The sequence below is a fragment of the Porites lutea genome, chromosome 1 (assembly GCF_958299795.1).
Source record: "Porites lutea chromosome 1, jaPorLute2.1, whole genome shotgun sequence".
Classification (NCBI taxonomy): Eukaryota; Metazoa; Cnidaria; class Anthozoa; order Scleractinia; family Poritidae; genus Porites; species Porites lutea.
The window spans coordinates 38,274,465-38,296,492 of record NC_133201.1 but is presented as its reverse complement, the minus strand read 5'-3'; the positions used below and the strand labels follow the sequence as shown (position 1 = coordinate 38,296,492).

Genomic DNA, 22,028 nt, shown 5'->3' with positions numbered 1-22,028 from the left:
TTTTTCTTTCTTTTTGAAGTGCTACCACTGATAAAATTGTCAAATACCTTTGTTTTTCAATCGATCGGTAATTAATCACTTGACGTTCATGATGCCCAAATTAATGGGCAAAATCTTTGGCTTTTGTTCGTGGTAAGTCGTTACCACTATTTACAAATTATCATTCAGATATAACACGTGCTAATTTATTGCCTTGCGGTTATCAATTTTGCATTATTTTTATCTTGATGATTTAGGAGTTTACTGGCAACACAGACGAGGATACTATTGTTTTCCATTCACTGAGCAATTCAATAAAGGCACGCTACATTCGTTTCCGCCCAACAGCTTGGTATGGTCACATATCTATGAGGGCGGAAGTCTACGGCTGTCTAGGTACAAAAGGTTCTCTTTCCTTAGTCTCCTTCTCTAGTGCCTGAATCTTATATTTTGCTATTTTGTTGTAGTTGGGCAGTTATTGCTTTTTTATGTTGGCTTTTTTTCCAAGGTAGATAATCTATTTCTTTGCTCCCTCCCTCCCTCCCTCCCTCCCCCCAAAAAATGTAATTAACTGTAATTACGTTCAACGTCAGGAAAACGCAACGTAAACCAGTCGTATGAGAGACCTGTGCACGAATATTTAGTAGAAAGATCAGGTAGTAGATTTGGTAGTTTGGGTCAAGTTCAGAAAACTGAAATATGTCATAGACTCTGGACTTCTGTTTTCAGAGCCCGTCTTTTCTTTGGGACATATGATCTTTAAACTTGCGCTTCGGAGAAAAATAACATGTTTTTAAATGGTGCGGACAATATTCATGATCAGTCGCCGTTCTTTGCCCCCCAAAAAAGCCATTTTAAATTTCAAAAATGTTGTGTTGTGTTCAGTTCGTTAAGGGAATTGTTTAATATTAGGAACGTTCTCAGATTTCACTCGGTTTAATTTATTGAAACAGCCACAAATTCATTTAAGATCATGCGCTGCCACTTTGGTCTTAATAGATACAGCCCCACGCTCTGTTCAACCCATTACCTTGATAAACCTCGTTACTTTGGTTTATTGACTCGTACAAACTTCCCTACTTCTGTGACACTCACCTGCTACCGCAATTCCAAATGTAAATATTCCATCGCACGACCTAATCCTCGTTTGCTACAAGATATATAGTGCATGTGAACGTAATAAAATGACAGTACTTTTACCTGTTCCTGCAGAATGTAAACAACCCCTTGGCATGAAAAGTGGTGACATCTCTGACAGACGAATTACTGCCTCTTCAGAGTGGGATTCCAACCATGCTGCCATCCAGGGCAGACTCTTCTTTATGGCAGGTTCCCACAAAGCAGGATCATGGTCAGCTAGACACAATAATCTCGACCAGTGGCTGCAGATTGACTTACTTGATCAAATAACTAAAGTAACCGCTGTGTCAACACAAGGCAGAAATGCTTTCTCACAATGGGTGACCAAGTACAAACTGCAGTACAGCGTCGATGGTGTAAACTTTCAATACTACACTGAAGTGGCAGAAAAGGTGATATTCCCGATCATTGTACAATTATCTTTCTCAGGGGTTTCAAGGCTAAACTTAAGCCACTGATCACTCTTAGACACTACTTATTTTTTAATTAACGGAGCTGTGTCACGAATTTATCAAAATTTAAAAGTGGGAGCTGCCACCAAATTGAGTGAAACATGAGAATGACATCGCAAAACATTAAAAGAACCTGAGGCACAAATAACACAGCAAATATCAAAAAAGGTACCGAAACGTATCAAAACTTAAAAGGATTGCAATTGGGGTTTTTGAAAACTCGTTAGCCTAACAGTTCATTTCTGTTTTTTGTAGATTTTGATAAAATGCTTTACGAAGTAAATTTAAAGTTGAATTCCTTTGCGAATAAAGACGCGTTGACGACATCGACAATATTAATTCAGTGTAATAGACGGCCTTGGCAAAGTCCCTTTAACGATACCTGCCTCTGAAAGATCTCAACTATTCTTAGTTTGCAACCAAGTGACGAGACGGCCATGTTGGATGACAATACAATAGAATTTTGTCGTCAAGAATTTACCTGAAAATAGAGTCAAGTTCCCAGAAGAGAGAAATGCTTTTGTTCTTGCCATCCAACATGGCCGCCGCAGTGACGTCATGTGCAAACCAGCAATTGCATCGTGTTGATTTAGGAGTTTACTGGAAATGCCGACCGGGACTCTATTGTTTTCCACTCACTAATAAACGCAATCACCGGGGCACGCTACATCCGTTTCCGCCCGACAGCCTGGTATGGTCACATATCCATGAGGGTGGAAGTCTACGGCTGTAAAGGTACCGAACAATTCTCTCTGAAATTCTTTTACAGACGGTCCTGATCGTAATGATCATGTTAGTAGTATGGTGGGGTATGGTTACTTTTTTTCTGGGCAGGAAAACATTAACACCGATGACGTCATAGACTTTTTTATTTATCTCAAGAATAACATCTCACGAGTAAAATTGGCAGAAATCTAATTGTCTCCCATCTTTTGTACTCCAAGAGTTATTCTTAATACAATTGAAACCATAGACCCGGTTGAGACGCCGAACTTCTCATGAGCCGAACCTAATTCGAATTATGGCCGACCCAAACTATTTAGACCGCCTGAATTGATTCAAACACCGATCTTAATTTCAGCTGAGCTAAATTTAAAAGGAGAAAAATGCTCACTTTGGTCAAACTGCTTGCAAAATACATTATTATAATTTATGCATTAAGTTCGGTACATGAAAAGTTCGGCGTTTGAATCAAAGCCGTTCCAAAGTCGTTGCACAGTGGAAATTCCCGGCCTGGCTAGGCGTAAAGAACGGCTGAGCCGGTTCAAATTGAAATAGGCGTTCCTAATTGATTCAGACGCCGAACATTTTATGTACTTAATTCAATGTATCAGGTTCGGCTCATGAATAGATCGGCGTCTCAACCGGTACTTAGACTCCCGTTGCGTTGTCCGGTTTTAGCTTGTTAAGCAGGTTAGACAGGTTTTTTACTTATTTTGAGATAGACGATGTCATAGTTTATTTCAAATTATGTCCGTCATACCCTTATTTGGGTATGAAGCGACCTGTGACTTAGCATCCCTTAGCCTTAACGTAATATATGCACATTCTATTTCCTGCCGCTTTCGTTGTCTCACTATTGTTAAAGTTCCGGTTCACTGGTTCTTGGCGCACAAATCGTGCATGTTTATTGAGCACGAAGGCAAACGCTCTCTTTCTGCAACCAAAAACGGTCTTTCTTCAATTTCTATCCTCCGTTTTTGCATCTCTACATTTCTATTGTTTTCCATCCACCACCACAACCACCACATTTCTTTCGTTTTGACATCGGTGTTAATGTATTTCTGTCCTCTTTCCTGAGATTCCAGCCCAAATAAAGGAGTAACCGGTTCCTACCGCATTACTCATGTTTTGTTTCTATTGTTTAAGGAGATATAAACGTTTTCTACAGATTACTAGCGAGGCAAAAATCTTTACCATTATGGGCACGGGTTGAAGGCCGCTATAAATGAATTTGTGAATGACAAATACTAATTTCTATATTTTAAGCAAACTTTTGAAATCTCTGCAATTTGCTTCATCTCTATACTTATATTCAGTACCTCTGATAACTAAGTTTCTTCCTACTGATATACAAATGATTGTAATTGGCGTTTCTAGGTCACTAACTCTAACTTATTGCACTTCTAGCAATAACAGCAAACGCCACTAACACAATGAATGTCCAGTTTGTTCGGTTGGCGGGTCAAAGGACACGAATAATGTCACAATCGCGGACTGTTTCTTTTAAATTTCGTCTTGGTCCTTACGACCATGACATGACCTACTTCGGTAAAATGAACAAACAAACTTAAGATATATAATTCGTACTAAAAATTCTCGATCACGGAGTCTTCACTCTGGAGTATTAGTTACGTCATCCCCTTTTTTGACATGTCCTTTTTGTGAATCTCCACTTACCAGAAGTACTGCACTCAACGGATTACTGACATTAATGTCTCTGTTTTTGTAGAAACCGACAACTGTTGATGGCTGGATAACAACAGTGGGGAAAAGGTGAATTATCTTAAAATGAAAGAGCGGCCGTGGGCCACGGGTTAGGTCCAAAAGGAAGGGGTGGCCTTCCCCATGGATCCCCCTGGAAATTAAGGACCTCTTTATATTATCTCGGTTATTGACCGGGCTAACGGTACTGGAACAGAACCCCACTAACTTTCGGCACTAACTTTGTAGAACTGCTTAATATAAAAAAAAACTGCAGAGCCCTAGCTGTGGACAGAACAAACTAAAGATTTAAACAGTGATCTGCAGTGATTAGGGTTAAGCACTGAATTGAAAACGGTTACCTTTCAAATAATGTGATGGGATACGGCAAGTAAGTAAACGTGTCCACGATGGTGTAGTCGATATGGATTTAGGTCATGAAGCAAATAACTCGGGTTCAATGCATCCCAGTTCCTAGTCTTTAATTTTATATTGCACAGTAAAGTTGGCCTTTAAATGTGTTGTTCATGTAATTTTACTGGAAGAAATAATCCGGCTTCAGCCGATGTCACCTAATGCTAACTCTTCTGAGACGAGAAAATTGCGAAGATCTTGGCCACTGTCTATTTCTTATTTAACGCGAACCATGTCATTTGATTATACATTTCGCGCCCTTTTCAGTTGCCACTTATTCTACCTTCATATTTTTTTTAGGAAATAGTTCCTGGATGGAACAGAGGCGTATTATAAAAGAAACCAGGAAATAATATGAAATAGGATGTAACCAAAACTTTGTCATGTTTTTCTGTGTTTTGTGTGTTTGTTGTTGTCGTTTCTTGAAACATTCTTTCTTCCGCAGGAAAAGGATCACTTAACAAAACACAGAGCAGGTTGTCCAATATAGTATTAAAGTGTTATAAGTGTTATGATGTAGGTATAATTGGGTTAAAAATAAACAAGCATTTAAAGTGTCTCACTGTTGTCGTTGCTTTTTTGATGTTAAAGTATAGTTGGATAACCAGGTAGGATAGTTTTACCACATTTAAATCACGACCCAGTATAACGTAATGCAAAGTTTTTTAGATCAATCCATTTCTCAAATTCTCCTTGACTTTTTTTATTTTTACCAGAGAAAGTCGGAGGTAGAACTCAGTCGTCTTTTATCAATAAGATTCATGACAATCATCAGCATCTGCTCATAATGAGGAAAAGTCCGTGAAAAGCGTTACGTGAAGAGCGGTACGTGTCTTCTATTGACTACCAGGAACTGTAACCCAAATTTTTGTATCTTATTGTTTTAGCTTTGCACCACTCACCCCAAACAGTTTTGACAAGCGTAGCCTTTTAGGAACAGACATTTATAACTAATTTCACAACACTTTCTACTCGACACTTTATTATTGCCTTGTGTAAGTAGAGATTAAAATCCCTGCGCAGCGTAGTTAATGTTCATTTGAAGATTGTAAAATTTTAGTTCATTTGATAATTTTAAAATCGACATTATTACAAGATCTTAAAGCACACGGGTTTTTAAAGTGGGTTTAACTCGGATCTTGTAACAGCGTCGATGGCTACAACTTTCAAATGAACCTTATTGTTATACAGATCGAATGGAAAGGTTTCAAAGTGGAAAAAGGGATTTGGGGCCTCGCTTATGAATTGTTGCTTCGCATTGCGATTTGATTACATTTATAAAAAAATTCACTTTTAAAGTATAGAGAACTGAAGAAGTATAAAAGAAACCAAATTATCCTTTTTTTGGTGGGGGGCGGGGGGGGGACAGGAATCTGGATGGTAGGAATAGGTGAACGCTGTTGACGTCGTAGCCTTTTGTCTTTTCCTTATTATTAAAATGTGTTTTGAGGACGGTTTTGCCGTCTTATCCCCTGTCAGTACTATACTACTGAAGTACTTAAGTACATCCTACAATAGCACCATTTACTGAGATTTCATTGAAGTTGTCGTTACCTTTATCACAATTACACCTACATTACACCTTTATTACAAATTTATCGCTGTGAATGACAATTTTAGGGGGCAAATGAGGTGCATTATGGGAGATGTGCAAAAGGAGAATTCACGCCTCTAACAGGGGGACGAGCGACCATGATGTCTGTGCCTACGAATGTGTGCGTAGCAAAACAAAATATAATATATAGATTTAGCCAGGACTAAAAGTGAAGCTCTCATTAATATCTGTAGTTTACTCTAACAAAATATAAAATCGAGTAATGCTAATAAGCGGCGACGGCAACGAAAACAGCAGCCCCAAAAAATCAGTAGGTCTAATTAGCAAAAAGACAACTTTGCACGTGCAGCACACCTTTTTGTATATTTCTTTGCCGTTGTTTTGCACGACTACAACGTGGAACTTTCAGAAACTTCCTAGTTACACGGTCTATGGAGGAAATGTTGTATGTGTTCCTGTTCCTGTTTCTTGAATGTGTTCGCTGCCACCCCGGGGAGGGACTCCGCATATGAAAGTGGTGGGGATGCTCGTCGTCTCGCTTAGGGGTGTAAATTTCGGATTTTGGTCTCACTTAGGGTGTTCTGGGCAAAACGCCATCATATTTAGCCGTGAAGGTCTCGTTTAGGGTTGCACGCGAAAAAATATGAAAATATAACCTATAACGTGGTCTCTTTTAGGGGACAAAAAAAGCTTGGGCCACGCCCAGATAGGTCTCCTTTAGGGTTTTAATTCAAAATTTCCGACAAGCATCCCTACCCCTTTCATATGCGCAGTCCCCACCCCCGGGGCTGCCACTCATTTTTTTCATCTCGGTGGCCACTAGCATTTCTCAATTTCTCACCGCCGTTATAAAATTTTCATGCTATTTGTCCAACGAAATTGGTCTCCTTTGTTTTTAATATCTCGCTCCTCGGCTCTGTCTCTGTTATTCACGTCAATGTAATCAGAAGAAAGAATCGGCTTAGTTGTTGTTGTTTTTTATCTCTAAAAGTCCTGGTGGCTATGTCATTTACTGCCGAAACGCGAAAGTACTTGAAATGCAAAATTTCAAGCGCGAGAGAGAGCCCGCTAATAACCATCAGTATCCAAGAAAAATACGACCCAGCCATTAAAGAAATAAATCGCGAAATTTGTACAGAGTTATATAATTATACACAGGTGGTATTTTTGTCTCGAATGTTATTTTGAATTGTGATATAATTTGGTTCTCATAGGCATTGGCTTCATTGTCGTTTGTCCCCCCTGCTGACTTGCCAATCGACCATTTTACAGCTATGGGCTTAGTACCCCAGCCTCGAAGTGTACGTGAGGCTGATGTTGGCCTTACTTTGATACAAACCTCCTTCCTTCCTTTTCTTATGAAAATATGATAAAAAATAACTAGTTTGCATAAGAATAACATGATTAACATGATAAAGGAGGAAGGGTTGTATCAAAACAAGGTCAGCTTCAGCCTCCTTTCCACTTTATAATAATAACAATAATAAAGGTCTTAATTCAAGGTTTTAAACAAACGTTAAAACTTACAAGTTTTATTATAAAGTGAAGATAAAAACTGTCTAAGACTAGAAAATACTGAATTACAATCTATATAAAATCAAAGAGACATCTATTTATAAAGCATTTCTTAAACCTTTCAGTATTAACACATAGGACCTGGTAAGGATGCGACCTACCGCGTGGAGCCCTGTTCTTAAGTGGGGGGAGAAGATCCTGCAGGGGATGCGAGGGAGTACCCACATACTTTTCTAGACCATAAAATCCCTGTCTTCAATAAGCTGTTGGATCGATGTTTCATGTTGAATATACCCGAAACGAAAGGCCCTTCTCAATAGCCTATCAATTTCACGAAGGTATTTGTATAAGCCGCAACACCCCAAACTCTGATACAGTAAGTGAACAGTGACTTAATGAGGCAATTAAAGAGGTAATCAAGGTCAGATACACTATAACCATTACTTTTACACACGCTTTAGAGCTATTCCCATCAAATCATCAAAATGCTTATCCTAGTTGGTAGGAATATCCTGAAATGTCACTCCTAGAAACTTCAGATATAACACACGTTTAATGGTAACAATTGGTTTAGGAAGGGGCAAGGTTGTTCTTTCTTTTATGACAAGTTCCTTGGTCTTACTTGGAGTAAGTTTCATCAAATTCTCCTCTGCCCAGACTTTAATATTTTCCACCTCCTCAGAGGCACTATCACTAGGCCCAACGGGTATACCACACATAATGTCATCAGCGTACTTAGTCATCAAGGTACCCTGGGAGGTGGGACTGGTATCATTAACCATGATGGTAAGAAGAACAGGCCCCAGAACAGTTTCTTGGGGTACACCGCGATTGACAGCCAAGAATGAAGCCATGACTTTGCCTACCCATACCCTTTGCTGACGATCTTTTAAAAAGTCAATAACCTAATTAACAATATAGGGGTTAATATCAGGCACTTTCTTAAGTTTATTAATTACTATTCCATGGGAAATTGAGTCAAAGGCTTTTGAGAAGTCAAAAAACAGAACTCTTACAAAGATGGAATGGCCATCAAGCCATCTCATCCAAAAGTGCTGATCATATAATAGGGCAGTCTCGGTTCCACAATCCTTCTTATAGGCAAACTGATCTGAATGATTAAAGCAATAAGGAGCTGTTTCCTCAATTCGAAATCCAGGATTAATCTTTCTTTCAGAAAGTCTCATTATAATGTCAGTGGCTGATGTTGGTCTAAGCTGGTCTAAAGCAGAAATATTGGTCTCCTTAGGAAAAGGTCGCACATTGGCGGTCTTCCAAATCTTAGGAACTTGATGGGTGACTAAGGAAACATTCAAAGTATGTGTTATCACATGTGTAAGTTCCAGGGCATACTCCTTCCAAAACCAAAAAGGCAAGTCATCTGGGTTACTGGCAGTCTTTTTCACATGCGACAATGCCTTGAAGATCGATATTTCATGAATCACAGGAACTTTATGATGCTCCTTAATCTCGAACTTTGTAGGTTCGACATAATCTGGGTCTGTGTTGATTGACTAAAAGTGAGTGTTAATGTCGTTCACATGGAATAAAGATGAGGGATTCATACTTGATCCAACACGTCCAGTTAATTTATCTACCACTTTCCACCAAGATTTGCTGCCCATGTCATGTTTTTGCTTGTTAACCTTGGTCAGATTCAACTGATTCTCTTTCATAAGCTCGGTTATTCTCGGTTGAAAGAAACCAGCCTCCTGTACCATCCCTTCCCTCAGTAGCTTATTCCTTTTAGACAAAAGATGTTTTAACAAAGGTGACATAAAAGAAGTGTCTTTTGATGACATTTTGACCCTTTTAGAGGGAAAGCTGTTCTTGTATTCTTCATGGACGATAAAATAAAACTTGTCAATAGCTTGTAACTGTAAAATGGACTTTTCCTCACAGAACTGCCGCCCATGCACGTTCCGTAGTCATTCGTATTTTTTAAGTGGAGACAGCGCACATACATTTCATTACATTGAAATGTATGTGGTAGGGTTTTTAGCCGAAACTGCTGAAGGATATTTCAAAATGTGAAAGAATTAATCACTCGACTGCAGAGAAAGGTTTGAAGGAATCAACATTGTTTACAAAACTGAAGAGTACGTTTTAAAGAGTGGCACGATTGCCGATCGGATTGATTTCATGATAAGTGAAGCAGGCCCAGGAACATGAAATACTCGTTCCGAAAATTGGAATTGGTAGCTCTACCTCAGAGCAATTCGTTTTTGAAATTCCAAGACAACTTCACAGCTGCATTGGGAATGACTTCAGGTTTGCGGACTTCTCCTGCAACTATTTCCGCGTTCGAGGTACGCAACCCTTACGTTCAAAATATGCCATAATCATATTTATCTATATCGCAACCACCCTTCCGCCTTAACTGCTACCTTAACGCCTAACAAACATATCGAACGCACTCTCCTAAGCTCCGATTACTCCTAGTTCTAAAGTTTATTTGGCATACATACCATATCATCAAAAGCCGATATCAGAAATTTCTATCCTAAATATTAATAACATTTTTCACTAGACGCCATTTTCTTTGAACAGCAGGGCCCACTTAAGCGCTTATTGCGTAAAAAAGTATGAGGTTTAAGGAAATCAGGCTCTTACGATGTAAAAAAAAGCGCGTACATCTGCTGATTGGTTTTTCTGGTCAGGCTCGGCAGACTAAGAGGTACAGTCTTGAATGTAGTCGAACGCTATTGTAGTATGGCCTCAATAATGAGTCTTAGGGTTAGATACATTATGCTCGAAAATTTGGGCATTATGCTTTAGAGCGTTACCCTCAAAACAACAGCATTATGCCTAAAATTATGCACGAAAAGTAGCATTACGCTCGACTGATTTTGGACATATTTGATGCCCTTTTCCGTACCTGCAGGCGGAAAAATACCTCCGTAAGCCTGAAACACAATATCGTTTGCATGATTTTCAAATTTGCACGAAGTAAACGACAGATAATGCTCAAAAGCACATAAAATGTCTTCTTTCGATGGACCTCTACATCTAAAGGATACTCTCTGATTAGTTTGCAACCTTGCATGATGATGCAACGGCGCAACTAGGCCTTGAAAGTAGCAACCAAGGCTTTGAATAAGTTAATTTATTACTAAAAGCACTGGAAAGTCAAAACGTCTCATAGTTACATTAATGAAAATATTTTAAAAATTGTTTAATATTTGAAAAAGATTTTAATAAGATTTTGTACTTGATTTTTAATGTCAGGACTTTTATTCCAATTCACGAATTAAATGAAACCACGCTTTCATGGGAAACGGTCCTTGCATTGGTAATTGTATCAAGAGTTTCTTACTAATTATTTGGAAAGATATAATTATTTAAAACTCTAAGCTAATACACCTGCTTCCAAAATATGCAAATGAAATTTAAAATACCACTTAAACCCTTTAATCTTTTCACGCTTTCAAGTTTTACGAAGAAACTTTGCTATTGAAAAACTGTGCAACATTTCACTGAGCCATTCATTCATGATGTCTTTGTTCTCTCAAGAATTTTATGCAGAACACAAACATTCAAGTAATTAAAATTATTGTTTATTTTGGTTTAAATATCCGTGACTTTCATTGCGTAAGAAAAAATATCCAAAACAAGTTTACGAAATGTCATTGAACACATGAGACAGGTATGTGTCGTATTATGGAGACGAACTGGTCAAGCTACTTGTTAGGTTTTATGCAGAGAAAATAAAAACAAAGCAAAACAATTTATGTCCTTTGTATTCATAATACTTCTAATTTCTAGGGTGACATTTTCCTCTACTATGAAGCCAAGCTGAATAAATAAATAAAGTATTAACATTAATAATGAATTATTTTCTTGTATTATGATCGCCTACTTAAAACAATTTCTTCGTTGTTCGATGCTCTCGTTCATCTCAAAGCAAGCAACAAGGTACGTTAATGTAATTTCTGTGTAAGAACCTGTGAACTTCTTTTTATGTTTCTCACCTGTTGCTTTTCTAGGTTCTATTGTTTTGACTTCTTTGTTTTCTTTTTTTTTATCAGTCACGCGTGAGTTTAACAGGTTCTTACAGCGAGGACGAGCAAATTTCATTGCTACAAACTTAATAATTTACTCTGAAATTACTGCATAAAAGCATTTTTTCTCCACAGGTAAAAAATGATTATCCTAGCAGTTTGCCAGTTCCTTTTGGTGTGCTTCACTGCAGTAGACAGCCAAAGTGTTGGTAAGTGTAAACTTGTTTAATATACAGCCAAACCTCCCTAATACGGCCACCAAAGGGACTGCCAGATCCAAGTGTTCACACTTAAGGGGTGATGGATGCATGACGTTTGACATTTTTTCTCTATCTTTGGGATCAAGACGACTGTCAGCAATAGAGAGGTGTTCGTATTATAATGATGCCAGTTAAAAGAAGTTGGACTGCAATTGATTGGTTAAACTTTTCCCGTTTTGTGAATAATTTTTTATTTCCCTTTCATGGTATCCTTAAACACCGTTAAACATTGTTTTAGATCCCAAACGACATCATAAAAATAGACTGCTCGCAGTCCCTCTAGATTGTCGCGTGTGCAAACGAACGAGGAAAACGCACGAGGGAGAATACAGTCCCTCCCTCGTCTAGTTCGGTGTCGCGCGTCCTCAGAGTCTTCTGGCGTCTATATAAAAACCTGGGTTCGATATTCATGGATACTGGCGCCAATAAGTTAGGTAGTTTTCTCTTACTACAGTTCAACCTCTCCTCAATGTCCTCCTTGGGGACAGAAACAAGTGGCCGTTGTAGAGATGTCGACGTATTGGGTGTCCTAAAAAAGTCGCCGTTGTGGTGAGGTGGTGGTTAGTGGAGGTTCGACTGTACTCGCTTTTCCTTTTGTTTTTGCTTTCAAGTAAAGTAATGCCAGACGTCATGATGGCTTCAAACAACTTTAGTTGATTACTACGGACTTAAGACGTTCTTTTTTGCATTTTAGTCATTTTACAGTTAATCCGACTAAATAGTTTTCTCTATAGCATCGAATTGTTCTCTTAAATTTAAATACGTATTCTTTATGTTGACTTAAAGCATGCAAAGATCCGCTTGGTATGGAAAGCTATGTCATCTCTGATGCACAAATCAGTGCCTCTTCACAATGGGATAATAATCATGCCGCCATCCAGGGAAGATTAAACTTTAAGGCTGGTTCCGGAAAACAAGGAGGGTGGTCATCCAAATACAATAACGTCAATCAGTGGCTGCAGATTGATTTGGGTGATCCAAACACTGATGTAACTGGTCTGTCAACCCAAGGCAGGAATGCTCACTCCCAGTGGGTAACCAAGTACAAAATGCAGTACAGTGTCGACGGGACGAATTTTCAGTATTACGTGGAACAAGGCGCTGAAAAGGTATTATGGTTTACCTCTCAGGTCTCTGGAAAAATTTTTAGGCAATATCATTTGGGTAGACTTCAATGGCCTCTCCATTTTAAGCAGAATAACTTTTATTCGCATTTTTACCCACAAGGAGCTCTGGTGATTGCCTCAGTAATTGTTTAATATCCAAATTTGCAGCTTGGGTAACATATCGTAAAATTCCGATAATAAGCTCCTCCAAATATAAGCCCCCCAAACCGGTAACACAAAAATTACCTTCAAATACAAAGTAAAACAAAGCAAAAACGGTAAATTTACTTCCAACTATGAGGCTAGCCCAATCGATTTTGAAATGCAAATTTCCCTCCGTAGATAAGCCCCTCCGAATATAAGCCCTTCCAAAAATAAGAACCTCAAAAAGGGCCTTTGAAAAATATAAGCCCCGGGGATTATTTTCGGAATTTTACGGTATGGGTATAGACACACTGTAGCATGACCCAATTGCTTTTTTTTTTCTGTATGGGTTTTTACCGTTAGCTATCGATTTTCTTTTCGTTTTTCTTTTCTTCTCTTTCTTTTTTTAAGTACTACCACTGATAGAATTGTCCAATAACTTTATTTTTCAACCGTTTCGTGTTCAATGACTTGGCATACATGATACCCGAATTAATGGGGGAAAGTGATCTTTAGGCGCTTGAACTCCCTTCATCCACCATTTAACCGCCATGCTTCTACAGCCTGGTTACCATAGCAGAAGCCGTGCTACCATGACATTATCAACTGAACAAGTCGGTCCATACATTAGGGCTAATTTTTCAAGACCTGCTTAAACGATTCTCGATTTCCCACCCATTTGGATGCGCCCTTGCTTTCCTGTTTTTTTGTCTGGTAAGTCGTTACCGCTCATCATAATTCAGATATAACACGTGCTAATTTATTGCCTTGCGGTTACCGATTGTGCATTATTTTTATCTTGATGATTTAGGAGTTTACTGGCAACACAGACCAGGATACTATTGTTTTCCATTCACTGAGCAATCCAATTAAGGCACGCTACATTCGTTTCCGCCCAACAGCTTGGTATCGTCATGTTTCCATGAGAGTGGAAGTCTACGGCTGTCTAGGTACAAAAGGTTCTCGTTGTTAAGTCTCTTAGTCGAGTGGCTGAATCTTATATTTCACTATTTTGTTATAGTTGGGCAGTTACTGCTTTTTAGTCTTGTATGTTTTTTTAAAGGTAGATAAATCTATTTCTTTGCTCGTTCCCTCCCCCACCCCTTAAAAAAATTGTAATTAACTGTAATTGCGTTCGACGTCAGGAGAACGCGACCTAAACCCGCAAGCGAGAGACCTGTGCACGAACATTAAGCAGAAAGATACTCGATTTTTGGTAGTTTGGGTCAAGTTCAGAAAACTGAAATACGTCATGGACTCTGGACTTCTGTTTTCAGAGCCCGTCGTTTGTTTAGGACACATGGTCTTTAAACGAGCGCTTCGAAAAAAAATTACATCTTTTTAAATGGAACGGATAATAGTCATGATTAGTAGCCGTTCTTTGCCCCTCAAAAGAGCTATTTTAAATTTCAAAAATGTTTTGTTGTGTTCAGTTCGTAGAGGGAATTGTTTAATACTAAGAACGTTCTCAGATTTCACTCGGTTTAATTTATTAAAACAGCTACAAATTCATTTAAGATCATGCGCTGCCACTTTGGTCTTAATAGATACAGACCCACGCTCTGTCCAACCCATTACCTTGATAAACCTCGTTACTTGGTTTATTGACTCGTACAAACTTCCCTACTTCTGTGACACTCACCTGCAACCGCAATTCGAAATGTAAATATTCCATCGCACGACCTAATCCTCGTTTGCTACAAGATATATATTGCATGTGAACGTAATAAAATGACAGTACTTTTACCTGTTCCTGCAGAATGTAAACAAGCTCTTGGCATGAAAAGTGGTGACATCTATGACAGGCAAATCACTGCCTCTACAGAATGGGATTCCAACCATGCTGCCATCCAGGGTAGACTCTTCTTTTTGGCAGGTTCCGGCAAACAAGGATCATGGTCAGCTAGACACAATAATCTCGACCAGTGGCTGCAGATTGACTTACTTGATCAAATAACTAAAGTAACCGCTGTGTCAACACAAGGCAGGAATGGTGCCTCACAATGGGTGACCAAGTACAAACTGCAGTACAGCGTCGATGGTGTAAAGTTTCAATACTATACTGAAGTGGGAGAAAAGGTGATATTCCCCATCATTGCATATCATTCTCAGCGGTTTCAAGGCAAAACTTAAGGTGGCTCGACTGGATTTTTTTGGGGATATACCTCCCAAGTTTGCGCATTAACTACATCGCCATGAATAAAGATATCGAAAAAAAAATTACCACACGTGTATCATATAAAAATGAAAATTTCTTACGATCTGGGTTTTATTGCAATCGGAGTCGCCATGGCAACGTAACGACGCCATTACGTTTTTTATTTATCTTTGTGTTTCTCTGTACCAAGAGTTTTTTAAGAAATCGCTTAAGGGAGTTTGTACCTGCCATAATTGCCTCAATTATGGCAAATTTTGAACAAATTCTATGAGAGCGTTTTCGAGATATTTTGAAACGAAGTTTTAAGCATCATAAAAACAGTGAAATAGCATGCTATCCACACAATTCGCTAGATTTTTAAGAAAATGATAAGCTTTGGAAACGCGACTTCATCTCATAGTGGTTTGATTCCATTGAAAACTGCGTACCAAAAAAGAGGAGAATTGCTCCGGGCGATCGCGAGTAAGAAGAATTTGAGTAACTTGCATTCAGCTGCTTTTGTTACAGTTTTTGCACGTAATTTGGTCCATGCCTACAAATTTCGCATTTTTCAAAAAACCACTCGATAAATTTTTTAATAAATTTGACAATCCCGAGATCAATTGCCAATAAATATACCCTGCAAGTTTCAAGAACATTGAAAACAGGGAAGGCTTTTAAAGAGGGCCTCAAATATAACAAATTTTCCCCCCAGATTTTGTGTTTACAAGTGAGCGTCCTCATTATTCACTGGCATTTGTTTCCAAGTTTCATATGCACGTGCCCATTTAGCAAAAAGATAGAATTTGCATCAAAAAGGACCCTCGGTTAAATCTCCCGAATATGCTAATAACCGGGTAAAGAAATTAGTGATACATTATAACATCACAGCAACTCTTTGTAAGAGTTTCTGTGACGTTATAACCCGAGTAAGTAAAGTATTGCATCCTACACGATGAGCCGTGACGTTCACCGTCTCGGCTCTCACTGCTATCTGTGACACAAGCCAATTATTAGCATATTCCGGATATTTCTTCCGAAAGTAATCGAGAGTTCTTTTTGATGCAAATTTATTTCTTTTTGCTAAATGTGCACGTGCATATGAAACTTGGACAAATGGGAAAGTTGTAGGCATGGACCAAATTACGTGCAAAAACTGTAACAAAAGCAACTGAATGCAAGTTACTAAAATTCTTCTTACTCGCGATCGCCCGGAGCAATTCTCCTCTTTTTTGGTACGCAGTTTTCAATGGAATCAAACCAATATGAGATGAAGTCGCGTTTCCAAAGCTTATCATTTTTTTTTTGTAAATTAGCCAATTGTGTGGATAGCACGCTATTTTACTGTTTTTATGATGCTTAAAACTTCGTTTCGAAATATCTCGAAAACACTCTCATAGAATTTGTACAAACTTTGCCATAATTGCCTCAATTATGGCAGGTACAAACTCCCTTAAGCGATTTCTTAAAAAAAAACCCGGTACGGAGAAATACGAAGATAAATAAAAAGCGTAATGGCGTCGTTACGTTGCCATGGCGACTCCGATTGCAATAAAACCCAGATCATAAGAAATTTTCATCTTTATATAATACAGTTGTGGTAATCTTTTTCCCATATCATTACTCGTGGCGACGTAGTTAATACTCAAACTTGGGAGATATCCTCTTAAAAAAATCCAGTCGAGCCACCTTAAGCCACTGTTCACACTTAGACACCACTTTTTTTTTAATTAACGGAGCTGTGTCACGAAATTTATCAAAATTTTAAAGTGAGAGCTGCCACCAAATTGAGTGAAAGAAAAAAATGATATCACAAAACATTAAAAGAACCTGAGGCGCAAATAACACAGCAAATATTAAAGAAGGAACCGAAATGGATCACAACAAAAAGGGATTTTAATCGGCGTTTTTTAAAACTCGTTAGCCTAACAGTTCAAAGTTCATTTCTGTTATTTGTATAGCTTTTGATAAAATGCTTTACGATGTACATTTAATTGTCTAAGTTGAGTTCCTTAGCGAATAAAGACGCGTTGACGATATTGAAAATGTTCATTTAATGCAATAGACAGCTTTGGCAAAGTCCCTTTAACGATACCTGCCTCTGAAAGACCTCAACTCTTCTTAGTTTGCAACCACGTGACAAGGCGGCCATGTTAGATGACAATACGATAGAATTTTTTCTTAAAGAATTTACATGAAAATAGAGTTAAATTCCCAGAAGAGAGGAATGCTTTTGTTCTTGTTATTCAACGTGGCTGCCTTGACGTTACGTACAAATGAGTAATTGCATCTTGTTGATTTAGGAGTTTACTGGAAATGCCGACCGGGACTCTGTTGTCTTCCACTCACTAATCAACCCAATCACTGGGGCACGCTACATCCGTTTCCGCCCAACAGCCTGGTATGGTCACATATCCATGAGGGTGGAAGTCTACGGCTGTAAAGGTACAGACCAATTGTCTCTGAAATTCTTTTACAGGCGGCACTTGTCGTAATGATGATGTTAGTAGCATGGTGGGGCCCGGTTACTCTTTTTCTGGGCAGGAATGCGTAAACACCGTTGACGTCATAGCCTTTTCTCTTTATGTCAAGAATAACATCTCATGAATGAAATTAGAAGGAATCTCATTATTTCCCATCTTTTGTATTCCAAGAGTTATTCTTAATGCAATTCTGTGCTTTCACTCACGTGGCCAGCATCTATGCAAATTTATAGTAACAAAAGAGAGCGTTTGCATAAGAAAAGAGTTCAACTCCCACAGGACTGGCTTGGGACACAAACATGGCCGCCGTTTCATTGTTTTGGGACACAAATATGGCCGCCACAACGTCATCTGAAAACACACAACTGAAACCTTAGACTCCCGTAGCGTTGTCCGGATTTAACTTGTTTGACATGCAGGTTTGATAGGTTTTTAGTTATTTTTAGATAGATGATGACATAGTTTATTTTAAATTATGTCAGTCATACCCATATTTGGGTATGAAGCCACCCGTGACTTACAATTCCTTAGCCTTAACGTAATTATACACATTCTATGTCCTGTTGCTTTCATTGTCTCAATTGTTAAAGTTTCGGTTCACTGATTCTTGGCGCACAAATCGTGCATATTAAATGAGCACGAAGGCAAACTATCTCTTTCTGTCACCAAAAACGATCTTTCTTTATTTTCCCTCCTCCCTTTTTGCATCTCTACATTTCTATTGTTTCCCCTCCACCACCACTACATTTCTTTTGTTTTGACGTTCGGTGTTAATGTATTCCTGCACTTCTCAATGAGATTCTTGAAAAAAAAAGGAGTAACCGGTTCCTATCATATTACTCATGTTTTAATTCTATTGCTTATAGATATAAACGTTTTATAAAAATCACTAGCGAGGCAAAATCCTCATACGCACAGGTTGAAGGCCGCTATAAATGATTTTGGGAAAGACAAATACTAATTCCTATAGTTTTAACAAACTTTTGACTTCTGTGCAATCTGCTTCATCTCTATACTTGTATACAGTCCCTCTGTTAACTAATTTACTACTGCTGACATACAAATGATTGTAATTGGCGTCTCTAGGTCACTAACTCTAAGTTATAGCACTCCTAGCAATAACAGCAAACGTCCTTAACACAATGAATGCCTAGTTTGTTCAGTTGGCAGATCAAAATACACGAATAATGTTACCCTCGCGAACCCGGCGTTTCTTTTAAATTTTGTCTTCCTTACGACCATGCATTACATGATCTACTTTGGTAAAATAAAACAAACAAACTTAAGATACATAATTCGTAATATTCAAGAACTTTCTAACAAGAGACGTAGTCTTTACTATATGTGGTGCGCTTTATGGAGTGTTGGTTATGCCATCCCTTTTTTGACATCAAGTGTTCGTTTTATCAATCTTTACTTACCAGAAGCACTGCACTGGATAGAGTACTGACATTAATGTCTCTGTTTTGTAGAAACCGACACCTGTTGATGGCTGAATAGCAGTGGTGGGAAAAGGTGAATATTCGTAAAGTGAAAGAGCGTCCGTGGGCCTCGGTTTAGGCCCAAGAGGAAGGGGTTGCCTTTAGAACGGGGTCCTCCTCGAGATTAAAGGGCTTCTTCATATGATCTCTGTTCTTGACAGGGCTGGCCTGGGTACAGGGACCGATTTCGTCTAGTTTATTTGCGAGATATCAGCTCGGTTTCTGAGAGGTTAGCATCAGGAGAAGCCAGATTGGACACCTTAAGAGGTTTACACAACACATTCTTCTCCTAACGTAACGATACTGGAACAGAACCCCATGCCACTAACCTTGTAGAACCGCTGAAAAGCAAAACAAAACTGCAGAGCGCCAGTTATGGAGAAAGCATACTAAAGAGTTAAACACTGATCTACAGTGATTAGGGTTAAGCACTGAACTGAAAACGGTTAGCTTTCAAATATTGTAATGGGATACAGCATAAGTACATGTATATCTGATAGGCGGGCTAAAAATCTTGCTATATGAACGCTTTAGCCCGGTTACCGAGATGAAAGCGGAATGAACTCTGGCGACCCAAATGGCATCATTTTACCATGCCTGCTGTATTTTTCACATCATAAGTCCTCTCATTTAACTGCACTGATACAGATTTAAGAGTTGCAAATCTATGATAGGCACAAAAGTTATAACTTTTTTGTTCGCTATGTTTGCTTTGTTTTTAAAGTTCGCGCCAGAACTTGTCCCCAGGATCTTCGGCCTTTTCTCATCTCACGCCGGGCTCAAAATCCTCTTATGAACCCAAGGGGATTGGACATTGGTCTCAGAAAGCGGGCCAGCCCGTTTAACCGGGCTAATGTGAAGAGGCACTTAATTTGGTCTCGTTATCTTAACATTGCCTGGCCCTTATCCCGCCGTGATATGTTCATGATCATACTACATACTACATTTACTGATTATTTATAGACCATCGGTGAAAAGAAAGATACCCTCTTTTTTTCTTATTAAGTTTGGTGAGTTTCTTGGTAGTTCGGGAACGATTAACCCTCGGAGACGTACAAGAGGGGGGGGGGGGGGGAGGGATGCCAACCCCCCGTAAGGCTTTTCTGAGTTTCTTCTTAGAGGATAAAACATCAGCACCTGACGTTTTCAGTAGCTGTTCGTTCATCCGTCGCACACTTTTTGAGACAAGTTCAGTGATGGTCAGCTGCTATGGTTACGAGATAAGACGTCATAAGTAGTAGGTGGTCAAGCCATTTTTAGGTATAAATACATGTTTTTTCAACTTCTTTCAACAATAAAAGTAAATCTTGAGGCTAAAATCACGCAAAGTGCTTATTTATGTGTTATTTTTCACGTAAAGCACAAAAAATTACTGTTTCTCGCGGTTTTAACCTGATCTCTAATTCTTGGCAAAGTCAAAGACTGCGGCCAAGATGGCAACCGTTGTTGGTGATGTCACAGGCCACCAGCAGCGCCACCACCCATAAAATATACCTAATCTTGTTAAGAAGATCAAAGGCCTTCCACTAAAGGTAAAATCGTTTCGAAATACTGCAACATGACAAAAACTTCGGGGAGGGGTTCCATCCACCACCGCCCCCCCCCCCCCTCAGCCTCCTTCTCCTTCTTCGTTTTTCGCAAGGTAATTGCGAGCCATTGGTAATGAACCGCAAGGGACCATGGGAAGGGTGCAAACGGCAGGTGAAGGGACCTCGCGCCCGTTGTCTCCTTCCTGCCTTCCTTTGCGCGCACATTTTTATCGAGAGAGAGACGTCTGGGTACGAGGCAGTCCCTCCCTTTTACCACGGTGGTGGTATGAATTTGCGTGTACGTCCGAGGGTTAAGAAACTCACCAAACTTAATAACCTGCATTGAAATGATGAATACGTAAATTTCATATATTTCAACCACCGAATTAACAAATAGATGACGAAATGATCATTGTAGTAAAAGACGCAACTTATGCTGTTGCGAACTGGAAATATAAGCTTTCTTTTCGCAACTACTTAAGTCGCGTCTTACACTGCTATGTTCTCTTCGTTTGAAGTCTGCATTGAAAGTAGCCACTTACATCGACTTGCATTTGTATGCGACCCGCCCATTTTACCAGACAAATGTATTACGAAATAAAGCTTGACGCATGTTGTTTTAACCAACATATTTTTTTCTCCTTTTTATAGATTAAGATGCACTGATAAAGCCAATATCGATGATCAATAAAGGAAATGATTAAGTTAATTTGCCCGTAAAAATAAATTCAGCAAACAGTAGACCTATTTCTTCTTGTGTATTTCTTTCCTTTTTATGTTTGTTTGTTGATCAGCTTTATTATAATGTTACTACTAGGTCACTGCTAACTCCTTCAGTCTTGGAATGCTCTTCTAATAAACAAAATTTAGCAATTAATTAATGAGGCTGAGTAGGATATGAAGAATTATTCAGATATCGCAGGGTGTTATCCACTGAGGCCTTTGATAACACCCTCCGAGATCTGCATAATTCTTTTTAGTATATACTAAAACAGTGGATAGTGTTTTTCGCGCGCTCTGATTGGCTACTCAATCAGTGAATATCCTGCACTATTCACTGATTCACCTCCAGTTCCTCCGAGCGAGCGACACCAAACTTGCGTAGGTTGCGAGCAAAATGCTTTCCCGGTTTGCTGCCGTAACAAACTAAGAAATTTCACAACTAATCAATGCAAGCAAGCTATTTCCGAAATACATGAAGAAGGTGACGAAGTTCGGTTTGGAAGTTTTAACAGGTAAAGCTTTGTCTTTTTGACTTAAATAGTTATCGATAAAACCGGCGAAAAAGGTTTTTGTTTACAAATGCAAATTAAGCTTAAGTTTATTTAGTGGACTTGTTCATAAATAAGCTTAAAACTAAATTTAATAATCTTTTTTACAGAATTATTTTAAATACAAACAGAATTCA

At 38.8% G+C, this 22,028-nt stretch overlaps 1 protein-coding gene and 1 long non-coding RNA gene across 2 annotated transcripts in view; both read left to right on the top strand.

Annotated features, from left to right (window-relative positions):
• LOC140949851 (uncharacterized) overlaps positions 1-21,365 on the top strand; it is a 196,918-nt gene extending 175,553 nt beyond the window's left edge. The window contains 9 exon segments of the mRNA XM_073399000.1: positions 237-375; positions 1,192-1,511; positions 2,165-2,306; positions 12,527-12,849; positions 13,802-13,940; positions 14,750-15,069; positions 17,431-17,572; positions 19,083-19,125; positions 21,272-21,365. Of these exon segments, the coding sequence (XP_073255101.1) occupies positions 237-375; positions 1,192-1,511; positions 2,165-2,306; positions 12,527-12,849; positions 13,802-13,940; positions 14,750-15,069; positions 17,431-17,572; positions 19,083-19,099 (1,542 nt within the window). The 3' untranslated portion in view covers positions 19,100-19,125; positions 21,272-21,365.
• LOC140949862 (uncharacterized) lies at positions 2,989-4,963 on the top strand. Its single transcript, XR_012167129.1, has 2 exons — positions 2,989-4,067; positions 4,710-4,963. It is a non-coding gene; the product is annotated as an uncharacterized lncRNA (long non-coding RNA).
• Positions 21,366-22,028: the final 663 nt, after the last annotated feature.